Source organism: Equus caballus, chromosome 28 (assembly GCF_041296265.1).
Source record: "Equus caballus isolate H_3958 breed thoroughbred chromosome 28, TB-T2T, whole genome shotgun sequence".
Classification (NCBI taxonomy): Eukaryota; Metazoa; Chordata; class Mammalia; order Perissodactyla; family Equidae; genus Equus; species Equus caballus.
Window position 1 is genome coordinate 30,401,551 of NC_091711.1, and position 14,930 is coordinate 30,416,480.

General features: G+C 39.5%; 1 protein-coding gene across 14 annotated transcripts in view; it reads left to right on the top strand.

The window, feature by feature from the left end:
• Positions 1 to 14,930, top strand: part of ANO4 (anoctamin 4) — a 381,203-nt gene that overhangs the window by 199,946 nt on the left and 166,327 nt on the right. For 8 of the 14 annotated variants that reach the window (XM_070254008.1, XM_070254009.1, XM_070254011.1 and 5 more), the window contains one exon: positions 12,914 to 13,050. In XM_070254008.1, coding sequence (XP_070110109.1) covers positions 12,914 to 13,050 — 137 coding nt within the window. Of the gene's footprint in view, positions 1 to 289; positions 395 to 12,913; positions 13,051 to 14,930 lie in introns of all 14 variants that reach the window. The other 6 variants (XM_070254006.1, XM_070254010.1, XM_070254005.1 and 3 more) reach the window with 1 other exon arrangement.

A 14,930-nucleotide genomic window follows, 5' to 3' on the forward strand; every position in this document is an offset into this window, starting at 1 on the left:
ATATTCTTTAGTAGGAAATCATCAGTAAACACTATGAAGTATGTGATATTTTAATAAAGTAATTGCCCTATTTTTGCATTGGAAATACAATTAAACCTCTTTGGTCTCATAAGGAGCAAATGGCTGGTAATGTTCCTCATTTTTTTAAAGTCATTTGTCCAAGAGGGAGGATCATTGGCAAACCAGCTGGCTGTTCACTTTAGATTTTGACGTTGCTTCTCCTTGGGACCCTAACGCTGGGCTCTCTGATAACCAGTGCAAACTCCATGAATATCTTTCATTTCTCTAGAAGGAGGTGTGGATTTGCAAGGCTACCAGCTGGATATGCAAATACTACCTGACGGCCCAAAGAGTGATGTGGACTTTTCAGAGATTCTTAATGCAATACAAGAAAGTAAGTTCCACTCAAATTTTAAATTCACCGTGAAAGGAGAAACTATTACGATACTTGGGAGGGTTAATAAAACTAGAAATCTTAGCTGCCAAGCTTTAGAAAAGTAAAATGATGTCTTAAAAGTGATACTGTGTAAAATAATTTTGAGACCAGAAGAGAAGGTTAGTGAAATGGTGGGTTTAATTTGTTAAACTGAACCACATAGTACTAGGGTCTTTGAAGAAGCCTGGTGGAAAAGCTGTAGTGGAATTGTAAATTCTGTATATTTAATATGCTGTGTTATCTAGTACATCACTAGGTATTGTAATTTTTTAGATTCCTTGATTAGCATAATCAAAGAAAAATCGTTAAGAAAACCAGAATGCTATGCCTTTACTCACATGTAAGTAGTAGGTGAATGTTGATGCAGTAAGCTGAAATCTGGAATTTATTCTCCAAAATGGATATCTGGAGTTATTAATGATGGCTTGTGACCCAAAAGTGAACCCCTCTCTTCTAAGCATTTTGATTAATCAAGGTTTACTCTTCTTAACCCAGTTTATTTGTGTTTTACAGCTTTCACTAAGAATTTTATCATGACCAATACATTTACTCGAGTTACAGATTTAGCATTGAGGATGAGGGATGCAATATTACACACTAAGTCATTAACATTCATGTTTTCTTATCAGAGCTCTAATTCTAGATACTGATATTCCTGTTTTAACATCAGATAGTATTATATAATGTTGCATTTGAAGGCTTTGGATCTGAAGAGCATTGCATAAAGAACCACTGCAGTTCATTGCTGCTTTTAGTTTTGTGACATTGCATTTCTATACTGATTTTTTAATGAACAATTTTACGCATTTTTATGGTAGTTATCCCCCTTTGCCATAACACTCCCCTCTGGACCTTAAGAGATAATTAATATCTACACTTTATAGATATGAAACTTTAGAGTGGGAGAGGTTAAGGACCAAGGTAATATGATAATAATGGAGACCAGATGAGGATGGAGGGTCTCCTACCCTTCATTTAATTTCTTCATTCATGCTCAGAATAGAGTTTAAACACACTGAGGTCAAGGATCCTGAAATTGAAGAAGTTGAGGCTAGTTTTGAGAGGTTTATTTTTGGGTGAGGAAGATTGTTCCTGAGCTAACATCCATACCAATCTTCCTCTATTATGTATGTGGGATGCCACCACATAATGGCTCGATGAGCGGTGTGTAGATCTGTGCCTGAGATCTGAACCTGCAAACCCCAGGCTGCCAAAGTGCAGTGCATGAACTTAACCACTACCCCACCAGACTGGCCCCTGAGAAGTATTTTTAATAAAGAATATAAGAGCACCAGCTATTTGTTCTGGATCAACAATCCCTTAATATTAGATTAGTGAATAAAAGAGAAAAAATATCCCCAGGAGAATAAAAATCAAATTAATAGAACTTGGAGAGAAAATAACTTTTCATGAAAAGTTATAAAATTATGTAGTTACTTCATTTAATTTGAAGATGATAGCTTATACAATGCTGAAAGGATTTTAAAAAGTTTTTAAATAAATGATGAAGGTTGGCTTCTATGTACGTACAAGAGATAAACTTAAAATTTTTTAGGGCTGAATGAACTTATATCAAAATGAACTAAATGTTTATGAGACTATAATAGTGTAAGTACTTTATATTTAAATTTTAAAATAAGAAAAAGGAAATATTACTTCACTTTAAAATGTAAATCAACTTTTTTACAAGTTTAAGAATTTTCTAATACTTCAGAACTAATATATTTATTTTCTTTTTTAAAAAGAAGTATTATGGTAAGTAGGTTTGGGATGCTACCAACATAGCCTGGGTCATTCCCGGTAGGACAGATTTGGGGCCATTCATCTACTTTTTAGTTTCTACCTAGATTCCAAATGTGATTCAAATGTTGAACCAGTTCATTGAAATTTCTAAGTATAAAAATACATAATTTGGGGGTGGGCCCATGGCATAGTGGTTAAGTTCAGTGTGCTCTGCTTCGGTGTCCTGAGTTCATAGGTTTGGATCCCAGGCTCAGACCTACACCACTCACCAACCATTCTGAGGCAGAGACCCATATATAAAGTAGAGGAAGATTGGCAACAGATGTTAGCTCAGGGTGAATCTTCCTTAGCAAAAAAATAATACATAATTTGATTCTTCAGGGGACTGTACCTTAGATTGTTTATAGAAAACTTTGTGAGACCAATGTATAAGTATATAAAAAAAATATAGAATTTGAATATCAGTAAAGCTCCTCTCCTACAAACATTTTTCTTGAGATTAGCAGGATGATGGAAAGATTTCACTCTTTTCTTACAATTTTGTAGACATATATGTATAACCTTAAAGATCAAGCTAGAAGAGTTGTGTGTATATGTGTGTGTTTCAAACATTTCTTGAGTGTCCTAGGTAGGTTAGCCGTTAGAGTAAGTCCTCTTCCATGCTTTCTCTTTTCATTTTCATCTCCTAAGTAATAGTAGATACTACTTCTCCATTTTAAAGATGAAAAAACTGAGTATACCTTCCCAAGGCCATATAGTTACTGTCTGATCGTTATGTCAGCCCTTGTTCTACCAAATAAAATATTACGTAAAAAATGATTAGGAAAAATGAACTACCTTGAATTTTAAAAATTTTGTTCTCACATTGTTACATCTTGATGCAAGAATTCCTCCCCATGCTTCTACATTGTAAAATACGTTTACGTTTTTTCCCCTATAGTGTTATGCCCTAAGAATAGCTTCATCTAATCAAAAGAAGATGCTTCAGAGTGGCTGGCCATCCAAAAGTTGTTTCTCAACTTCCCCCATATCAGATATATAGCTTATAAGGAAGAAAAGAGTTCTTTTATCCATTCATCCTTCAATCCATCTCACGTGTTATGTGCCAGACATTGTGCTAGGCATAATATTTTAAAGCAGTGGTGAAAGTTTACATAGTTCAAATCAGGAAAAACTTAAACATTCACAGATCACATTTTGTTTTGTTGTTAAAATGGAAACAGCTCGATTGCTCAGTAGGAGAACAGCATTTAGATGTGGCAGTACAGTGTAAGGGGATATTTGCAAGTGTGTGTTTCCTTGATGTTTATGTTCCCTCCCTCTGTTCTCATCCTTCACTCCCCATCCTTCACACAAGACAGCAGCCAGGTCCCTTGAACTCCTGAATTTTGTGTTGCCTACATTTCCAGCTTTTGTTTCCTGAAAGCCCGAGCTTCTGAGTGACTGATGCTTAGATAGAAGAAGGAAAAAGAGAGACAGGAGGAATGTCCTAAGACCAGCTCTCTTAGAGCATCCTGCAGTAGTAGCATGGCTTCCTGTGAGTGGGAGGAGGGGGAGGGAACGGCTGTGTTGTGTGCTGGGGGCCTGCACCTGAGCCACCTAAACTGCCAGTGTGGCTGAGATTCCCCAGCTTGAGAAAGGAGCAGATCCTCTAGCATTCAGGGAATATGGCAGTCTCATTTTCCTGTCTCTGTTGTATCCCCAGTACCTTGAACTGAAGTATGGAGTATAGTAGCTGCTCAATAAATTTTGCTGATGAGTGAATGAATGAATTCCACTGTAGAGCCGAGAAGAGGGCAGGTCAGCAGTAGCCAGCTTGGGTACCTGAGTGATCTCTTTAAACATCCTGCTGTTTACAAAACCTCTAGAACCTTTGTATAGTCCTAGATATGTGAGGTAGAGGAGTGGGAATGTCGGCAATGACTGAAATTAAATTGTCCACCAAGCCAGTGGGGTGAGGGCTCAACGAAAGATTCACTTTGATGTAATGATGACAAGGTCATGGGCAATTCTTACTCTTGAGTTTGTCTAATAAGATTCAAACCCCCTGTACATGGTCTAAAAATTTGAGTACCTACTTTATTATGCATGGTAATATCAATTTAGACAAAAAAACAAATCCTGCTTTTTATTCACCAAAGTTTTAAAATCCAGACTTTTTTTTCTTTTGAAGATTTGTGCCTGAGCTAACAACTGTTGCCAATTGCCTTTTTTTCCCCACTTCTTCTCCCCAGAGCCACCCAGCAGATAGCTGTATGTTCTAGTTGCAGGTCCTTCCTGTTGTGCTATGTGGGATGCCGTCTCAGCACGGCCTGATGAGCGGTGCCGTGTCTGCACCCAGGATCCGAACTGGCGAAACCCTGGGCCACCGAATCAGGGCGCATGAACTTAACCACTCGGCCACAGGGCCGGCCTCAAAACCCAGACATTTTTGAGAAATAGACATTTAAAAAGATTTCATTCTAAAATTAGGTTGAGAATCACGTCTTAAAACTCGGCAGTCCATGAAGCAGGTGTGTGAGTGTATGTGTATAAGCATTTATTATATTAGCAAACCATTGAGAAATGTGTCATTCAAAGAGTACACTGAACCTTTTAATTCTTGCTTTCAATTATTACCAATGCCCAGCCCTTTCTAGAGATCATTCCTTCCCCCACTTTTTGCCGCCTGTCCCACCTGCTTGGTCCTTAGTTTTTCTTTTCTTGATTCCCAGCATATACAGAGACTGGGGGACTCTCGAGTGACATTCATACCCTGGGAGACATTATTGTGTTATAGTCTATTAGGTTCCAATGAAGGAAAGGTTGTGAAGTGCAAAAAGTGTTTGAAATGAGAACTCGGAGGTTGGGAGGGTTATTGGATCGTTGTTATCCTATAGTCTGACCCTTTGTGCTTGCACCTGTGCTTACATAATCCTACAGCTATGCCCACATTGGTGGTGCTCGGTGCTTCTGTGGCTGAGGAGACTGAGTCATTTCTCAGTGACGTCCAGTGAGTCATTTTGAATCCAATTTCTTGAGACCTGATTTCCAATTATATTTTTAGTCCATATAGTTATGCTGCTTCAAAGGGTAGGATGGGGAGAGGGTGGGGTTGACATTATTGAACATGTCATCTTGTGTGGCAACTCTGTGGTTGACATTTTACCTATATGATTTTATTTAGGCTTGACCTCTCTTGGCCTTAATTACCACATCTGTAACGGGGAGTTAGTCATAGTGAATCTGTGTGAAGCCCTTACTGTGGTGCCTGGCACACGGTAAGTGCCATGGAAGTATTGGCTGGCACCTTGTCTTCATTATTCTCAACAATCCTATATGGTAAATGGTATCATCCCCACTTGAAAGATAGAGAAATTAAAGTTCGAATAAGTTAAATAAGCCAATCTAATAGCTAGTAAGTGGGAGGACTAGCATTTGAATGCAGGCTCGTCTAAATCCAAACCTCATGCTCTTTCCAAAGAAGGAGAAATTATGGTCAGTAGACGTTGAGGATCCTTAATGCAGAGCGTTAGTGACCTCATTTCAAGTTGTGAAAAGGGAACCAGGGCTATTGAGCAAAGCTTGAATTAGGTACACAGTTCTTCTCTAAATGTTCTTCCTAGGTTGTAAGAGGTGCCATCATTATCTGCCTTGTAATAGAAGTAACCAAGGTGTCTGTTGTTCCTTTAGAATGAAATAGTAGCAGGAGAAGCTATTCTTCAGAAACATGCTGTCTCAGGAATGAGTTAATCACCTTGGCCCCATTGCGGAGTGAACTGTGGGCACCCCATGCCGTTGTCTGTGCTCTGTTTTGTAAACGCCTCATGACTGAGCCAGGAAATGCCAATTAAATTGTGTTTTTTAATGACCATACATGTTTTTAAATCGTATGACTTTTTTTTTTTTGCAAAGACATATTTTGAATCTCTATTTCAAGTAAATGTTCCATGGCAGAAAAAAAGTGCCTGCTCTCAGACCTATAACAATTAAAACCCCAGCTTTCTTACACCAGTTTTAATTTGGGAAGATGTTAACCTAACCATTTAATTGTTGCCATAACACCCTAGCAGAGGTTTCCAAACTTTTTAAAGCAGTAGAGTCTATTGTTTTCTCCTGAAATATATTTTTTACATATAATCTCAATATATAAAACAGATGACTGAGCTGTTTCGGGTAGAAGGTGTAGCATTTTGCCCACTCAGTTTCTTCTTTATCTCCTCCATGGCCCCTGAAACTCCTCAAAATGATCCTGGGGTTCCAGGGAACACACTTTGAAAACCACTGGCCTATTGGAAAAGAAGAAAGCCTGCTAAGGAAGGATTTATGTTCTTTCCAATTACTTTATTTATTTTGAGTTTTCTAAATTAGGTCCTCTTTTTTCTTATTGGTAAACCAGGCAGTCTCTGCCTTAGGGCCATTATTAGATTCATTTAAAGGGTAATGAACATCTAGAGAGTTCTGGGCTTGCTAGTGTCAGAAATGCTAAGTAGTGTTTGGTTTTTAAAAACCCAGCCTAAGGGGCTCAAAGCTCTGCTGAGTCTGTGTGTTTCCCTGAAGTTTGAAAAACATTTAATTTGATCTATTCGTTAAATTTTTAAAAGTGTCAGACCTGTTAGGCTACAGATATAATGTCTGGCTTTATTCAGATAAATGTTAAAACTCGGGCAAGATAATTGTTTGGTGTTAAATGACTTCCAGTTCTTGAAAGCCAAACATGGTTTAAGAACAGTGAAAGGCTTTGCACGAATCAAGAAGCCAGCTGGAAATAGCATGGATGTGAGAGTCAGAACTGGGTTAGAATTCATCTGTGTCGCTTACTGGCTGTGGGGCCATTCTTAGTATCTCTGAACCTGGCTTCTTTCTCATAATAACCTCTCTCATAAATGTTCTGAGGATGAAAAGAGAAAACAGACCTGAAAATCCTTATACATAGTTTTTGGATTCAATAAATTGTCCCTTCCCACTTCCTTCATATTTAATCTCTGAGTCTAAGAGAGAGACAGAGTTGTTTGAGCCATCTCACTAAGATAGAGTAAGAAAAAATAACAATCGAGATGATCTTGCAACTAGCTTTTAGTTATTTTAAAATGGACATTGAGCACCTCCGATTTGCTAGCTCTCTTGTCAATTTTGAAGCCACCTTGGGCCTTCATCTGAAAGGGACCCTAGATATAAGGATAAACTTGTTATAAAACAGCCAGGTAAGTGTTACAATTGAGATGTAAACAATCCCGGTTTTTATGCATTCTAAATTATTTCTGAAGGTGTCCTTTTTTTGCATATTTTAATGAGGCTTTGAGGTCAATATGCAATACCTTCAGAATTGTGAGTATCCGATGTAGTAATTTGGAACTCAGGACAAAAATAGTATAATGAACTGGTGCTCTGAGAACAAATATAGACACTTGGATTATGCTTCACAGCCCTCCTGTGTTGTCTTCGGTGACCTATAATTTCACTTTATTTTCTCTGCATCAGAAAATACTGAGATGAAAGTACTCCTGTACTGGAACACCGACATGGGTTATTCTGCTGCATTTTGAAAATAGAGAATTAAAGAAAAGAGCAGTGAGTTGAACCGTTTGATGTTTTGGTATTTATTTTTTACTCTTTTAGACTATTTCTAAAACGCATTTGCTGTTTGTTTTCTTCATTGCCTTTATAGCACTGATTCCTCGATTTCATCCTCTTGTCTGGAAGTACGAGGCTTCCCACTCACATCTTGGTTGTGTTATACCTCCAGCATCTGCAATAAATGGGGTTCAATGAACAAATAGCAGAAGATAATCAATTTGTTTGTTTGTTTGTTTGTTTGAGCCCTTGCAGTGTATTTGTGGTCTTTTTTCCATAGGGAATGAATAATAGCTTTCTATCTTTCTTTCTTTCTTTTTTTTTTTTTTTTGAGGAAGATTAGCCTTGAGCTAACTACTGCCAATCCTCCTCGTTTTGCTGAGGAAGACTGGCCCTGAGCTAACATCCATGCCCATCTTCCTCTACTTTATACATGGGACGCCTACCACAGCATGACTTTTGCCAAGTGGTGCCATGTCCACACCCGGGATCTGAACTGGCGATCCCCAGGCCGCCGAGAATCGGAACATGCGAACTTAACCGCTGTGCCACCGGGCCGGCCCCAATAATAGCTTTCATCACAAATGATTTTCACTGAAGGAATAATTGAAATAAGTGCAAATATTTGATGAGTAGATTCAGCACTACCGCGGTAAATTTGCCCTCTCATCACATGAAGAATGTCAGGATCTGCCTGCCTCCCGGCCCTCTGACTGCGCTGTTCTGCCTCTATTCTGGGATAGGACAGCAAGCCAGCCCTCAGAAATTTCTTTTCCATGCTGAGTTTGTTGCTTTACTCAGGCTCCATAGCTGATTTTTGGTCTCCCAGGCAATTTAAGGTTCTTGACCTTTGTTCGGTTGTTATGTGGGAGACCCTGCTGTTTTGTTACCAGGTCTTTTTAGGCTGAGTGCCTGCTTTTGGCAAAAGAGAATCAGTTGAGCATATCCCTTGCTTTCCCAAATGCATGATATCCACATACCCTGACCCATCTTAGCTTCCCAGCTCTGTTCACACATCCCTTCCTGAATCTGAACGCAATGCAAGTCCATTACTTGGGTGGCATGGAACTTTTGCATTCGCTCTCCCTCTTGTCATTTTTTTTTTTTTTTGAGGAAGATTAGCCCTGAGCTAACATCTGCCAATTCTCCTCTTTTTGCTGAGGAAGACTGGCCCTGAGCTCACATCCCTGCCCATCTTCCTCCACTTATATGTGAGACTCCTGCCACAGCATGGCTTGCCAAGCAGTACCAGATCCGAACTGGTGAACTCCGGGCTCCTGAAGTGGAACGTGAGAACTTAACCGCTGCACCACCGGGCCGGCCCCCTCCCTCTTATCATTTTTAATTGATTCCTCAGAACTTTTGGCTCTCTTTCTTATTTAATGAGCCTAATAACAGAATTCTACCAGGCAGATAATTATCAAACATTTTTCTATTTGAGAAAAAAGATATAAGGAAGGGGATGGAATCCATTAATAAGTGACCCTGTTTGGATGAAGAGTATGTTTGCAATGTCTATTCCTATGGATAGCGAGGACCCACTCCCTGGCTGGACAGTGAACTGTATGAGGGCAGGGACTATGTCTGTCATGTCCAGTACTTGAGCCCCAGTTCCTGGCCCAGCACAGTGTCTGGCCATTGTGCGCACTAATAAATGCTCATTGAATAAATAGACTTTTAAAAATTGGTTAACTTTGGAAGTTGGGGGTTGTTTTCTCCTTAAATAAAATGATGTACGTTTGCATCAAAGGATATTGTACTTTGTTCCTCAAACTTTCCTGTAGTTAAAGCTGATGTATCAGTGACAATGGTGAAATATTGATCAAGGGCACGTGTTTCTTCTGTCTGTGGAGTGTCCACATGTCCTACAGAAGACAATCACTTTCTGGCAGTTCAGCATTTCTAATCTCTGCTGATGCTCTTGGGAGGTTGGCAGGTGATAATGGTACCTCAATATCACTTATTCTCTGAAAATCAGTTTGCCATGACATACTGATTTCCCTTGAGCACTCAGGTTGCATTAGCCCCATGATGACTTCCAGACAGTAATTCTGATGGGCAGCAATAAGGAAAGCACAGGGCTTCTCTCCTTTTCCCAAGTTAACTGATCCCTCTAGAATCACATAATTGGGCCTTCAATGTAGAACAGAATTTCTCCTCCTCAGCACCATGACATTTGGAGAGGGATAACTTTGTTTTAAGAGCTGTTCTGTGCATTATTGAATGTTTAGCAGCAACCCTGGCCTCTACCTACTAGATACCACTAACACCACCCCTTCTCTCAGTTGTGATGATCAGTAATGTCTCCAGAGTGACAATTTGGTTGCAGTTGAGAATCACTGTATGAGCTTTCATGTAGCAGGCTTTATTGACTGACTGTGCCAATGCCAGAAAGTGATATTGGCAGAAAATGACCTGGTAATTTTCTAGCATTGCCAAAGCATAGGGGCAATTATTGTGGATGGATTAATGGATATTCAAGAGTTCCTCCCCAGTGTGAGCCAGTCACCTAGATAGGAATCTGTGTCCTTTATAGCTTCCCCCTTATCTCACATCTCATCCCAATCCATCCCTTATAACAACCATTCCAACTTGTAAATGCTTCTTCTGCCTTCTTGTGTTGGTAAAGCTAAAATGCTAACTATCCCAGAGTCTAAAATGAACAAACTAACATTTCTTGCAGATCTGCTATGTGTCACTCACCCTAGTAACATATGCATTATCTCATTTAATCCTCTCAGCCATCCTGAGAGAGAAGTTTTCTATACCAAGAAGTTTTCTATACCTGTCTCACGCATGAGGAAGTGGGAGCACAAGTTTGCACAGCTAAGTGGTAGAGTTTGAATAATAAGCAGATCTTATGACTTAAAATAATATTTTTATCCTATTGTTCAAATCTAATCAATATCTACTTGAAGTTTAATCAATATCTACTTGAAAATTGAATCAGTATCTACTTGAAACTGTAGTTCTTGGCTTGTTAGTAAGAACCATGTTATGAAAGAAATGTATATGAAAAGTATTAGAACCATAGAATATTGGAGAAAAGGGGGCTCTCAGACATTATTAGACTGTGACCACCTTGGAATCATCATTGTGTCATTAAACAAATATGTGTTGAGGGCTACCTCAGCGCCTGGACCTCTGTACATCAGTCAAGACAGACCAGACCCCTGCTCATATTGAACTTGTATTCTAATAGAGTAGACATCCGGTACACAAGTAAACAAATGAATAAACTATATAATTACAGATTATGGTAAGTGCTGTGAAGGAAATGAGCAGTGAGAAGAGATGGGGAATAATTGGGTGAGGGGCTGCTTCTTCACATAGGGTGATCAGGGAAGTTGTCTTTGATCCTGACACCTCCCATAACACTAGACATAGTGTACTTCCTCGAAAGTGTTCTTCTCCTTGAGTACTTGGCACAGTGCTCCTAAACTTTGGTTGTATGAAAAGACCATAATTTTTTTTCTTTGTAGCCACAGTCTAAAAACCTGTAGTAAGTATATTAATTTCCTTTTGCTACTGTAACAAATTACCACAAACTTAGTGACTTAAAACAACACAAATTTATTATCTTACAGCTCTGGAGGTCTGAAGTCATCAAGATGTCAGCAAGACTGTGTTCCTTCTGCAGGCTCTGGGGGAGAATCTGCTCTCTTGCCTTTTCTATCTTCTAGAAGCCACTGGCATTCCTTGACTCGTGGTTCTGTCCCCCATCTTCAAAGCCAGCAGCGTAGCATGTTCCGGTCTCTCTGATTCTGACCCTCCTACCTCTCTTGTAATTACATTGGGCCCACCCACATAATCCAGGATAATCTCCCTATTTTAAGATCCTTGAGTAATCACATCTACGAAGTCCCTTTTGCCACATAAGGTGACATATTCACATGTTTCAGGAATTAGGTCCCTTTGCGGGCCTTGATTCAGCCAATCACAGTCAGCAATAAATGTTAATTTTATTCCCATGTCCATTGTATTTTACAGATGAAAAACTTAGAAGTTAAATTGCCTAAAATCACTCACTTGGATACAGCTTTAGATCCTGTACAGTTACACCATCTAAGTGCATCGTCTCTATTCTCTCTATATCCAAACTCTGTTCTTTTCTTTACAGCACTCACCGTACTTTACATTTCTTTGATCATTTGTTTTGTTTACTTATTACCACAAGGGCAGGAAGATGCTTTTATTCACCAAGGTACAGTCATCGCACAGCTCTGTGACTGACACGTAGTGTGCACACCTCTAAAAGGTTTTCAAATGAAAGAATGAATAGTCTTCTATATGCTTGAGTAAGTAGTACCCAGTCTCCTACAAATTATTCTGCACACTGGCTTCTGACAGGTTAAAGATCCTTAGCCATTTTTAAAACATCAAAGGAAAAAGTGAACTTCAGTGTTGGTCCATAATGCTAGTTGGTCAAGAAGGGGCTCATACCTTAAATTTTCTCATCCACTGCTGCTGAACTTTCCTTTCTGGTGTACCGCAAAGCACTATGCATTTGAACATGGTGTTCTGTGCTGGCAACTCTGATAGACAGTGCTTTATATATGGACGTGTTAGCATCAACAGTCTTTTGGGAGAGCCGCTGAATGGCTAACTTCATTATTTCAATTCATGATTAAAGAAAGAAGAAAGGAAGAAATCTAACTGCCTGCTTTGTGACTGCATTAGGTTTTCTCTATTAGGCCTTAAAGAAGTAAAAAGGGGGGGTAAAATGACGGTTCTTACTGAACCATGCAAGTGGCATGTTGATGGGTTTACTTAGCAAGTTGTATGGCACTTAAATGAAAAAGTTAAGTATGTTATTTCCAATGCAGGTAACAAGTTCTTAGAAGTCTTAAATGGAAGTACCTTATGCTAGACAATTATGTGAAGGAAAGCTAAACAAACACAGCACCTTCTGTTATCACGGAAAACAAATTATATTTATATTATGGAGGTACTGAACTTTGCTTCACATTTTCCTTAATCTTGCCTTATGGAGACACTATTTGGTCAAACATGTTTTGTATCTGACATCTTTTTCTCTTAGGAAATAATATACCTGTCATTCAAGGTGTTGTTGAAACAATGAAAAAGAATTAGACCAACGGGAGATGTCTTCTCTTTTAGTATTGCTTCTAAGATCCCAGATCCTTAACCCCACTTGTCATGTATTTACTTTGGTTCCAGTGGCCAAGGATGTCAACATTCTTTTTGATGAATTAGAAGCTGTCAACAGTCCTTGCAAAGATGATGATTCTCTCCTTCACCCTGGAAACCTGACCAGTACTTCAGATGATGCTAGCAGATTGGAAGCAGGGGGAGAGGTAAGAGTGTGTGATTTCTTAAAAATGCGATTCCTGATCCAGACGGGAACCTATGAAGCATATTCCAATGGACTGTTTAAAGTCTCGTTGAACTGTAGCTTCCTGGGAAACAAATAGTAGGTCTTATATTCCTTTGATATCGCCCCAAGGATCTGGCACATTTCAGGGATCCTAAATCTACCTATGCTCAAAACAAACTTTCAGTGGGTCGTGCACTTCCCTTCTTATACTTAAAGACATTGTAGGGGAGGAAGACTTTTCCTCTACCTAATGTAGGTTCGTCTGGCCGGAGAACGAATTAAATTCGCATGAGACAGAATAGCAAGAGAAAATTAAACAAAGCTGTATGAGGACCATGGCCTGGGGCCTTTCTTCCTGAAGGGAGAAAGGGCACCGGAGAAGTGGGGTGCACAGAGTGGTTATATACCCCCAAACAGGGTGTTTCACATGTGATTGAAATGTCCCTCCCACAATAGTCACAAGTTTGCCCTGTCCACAGCACTTGATGGACACAGCTGGAGGCAAGTCTATTGTCTTGAGCTGGGTGGTCACAGGTGAGCGCAGCAATCAGTTCCTAGCCTAAGGAAAGATGCTTAATCCTTAAAGAAATGCCAGCATTGGGAGGGGGAGTCAATCATGGGAGATTACCACACAAGTACAGTAAGCAAAATGCAGATTTAAGTCCTTGCCTTTGGCATTGATTAAGAGTTTCTAGAGAGCAGGTCATCTCCCCTTCCTGGTACAGAGAGGGAGATATCTTTACAGATGGAAAATTCCTTTACAATGTAAATACCTCTTACAAAGGGTAAGCAAGTTCTACTTTTCAGTTGCTTTCCTGTCTGCAAAGGAACCAGCCTCAAATAATCATCATGCCAAAGAGACATATCTTGGGGTGGCCATTTCCAGGTCCCCACAACATTTTGTTTATACAAAGGGAGGTTCTTAAAACCACCTATCATTTTAAGATAATTTACATTCTGGGTGTTGCTAACTAGTAAAAAGTAAGATTTACCAGGATGGACTTCCTTGTGTAAATCCGCCAGCACATAGAACAGTGACGCAAAATGGACCAGCTCTCAGTAGAAAGTGTTGTCTGAAGCCTCTTTGAGTTTCCATTTGCCTCTGTAATCTGGAAACTCAGTGCAATTGTAAATAGACCCATCTGTTCATATGTAATTTTGGAAAGAGAAGTCTTTTGTTAGTGGCGTTCACTGTTGCTCAGGTTATCAGTGGAGTTTATCACCTTTGTACATGCACTCGGTACAGGTACTAGGAACACAGCATCAATGTCATTTATTTATTGCATATTCTTAATTTTTTATTATTCCAGAGCCAGTTAACCATTGAAAAGATTACATCTTTGAACAGGAAAAATTGTTTTCTTCTACCAAGCTTCCCAGATCTGTCCCTTCAAACCATATTTTTGTTGTTTTAAACAGAAAACTCATTCTGTCATCATCTCTTCACACAAACACTTTGAATGCCATGATGTGGCATAAAGGAGCGATCTTGAAAGGAACCTCAAAAGCAGCTAGTCTCATCCCCTTAACTTACAGATGAGGAAATGGTCTCGGAGAGGTTGGGACTTTGCTACCTTCCTCCTGATGCCTTGGCTGAAGCCCTGTTTTTGCAGGCAGATGCTGATGTGCTGAATCTACAAGACAGTTCTCCTGTTTGGCAAATAAACTGTTAAGAAAGTGTTTATTCGGGTAGACTTTTGAGTGTGTCTTAAGGCAAAAGCTGACAAATGGTCAGTAAGGATTGGTCATCAGTTAAAAACATCTTCACCAAAACATGGGACATGGTCATTTCCATCCCTCCTGGCTGACATTCTCCTTTTGGATGAGGTTGCATGCGTGGCACTTGTGCAAGAATGTGGA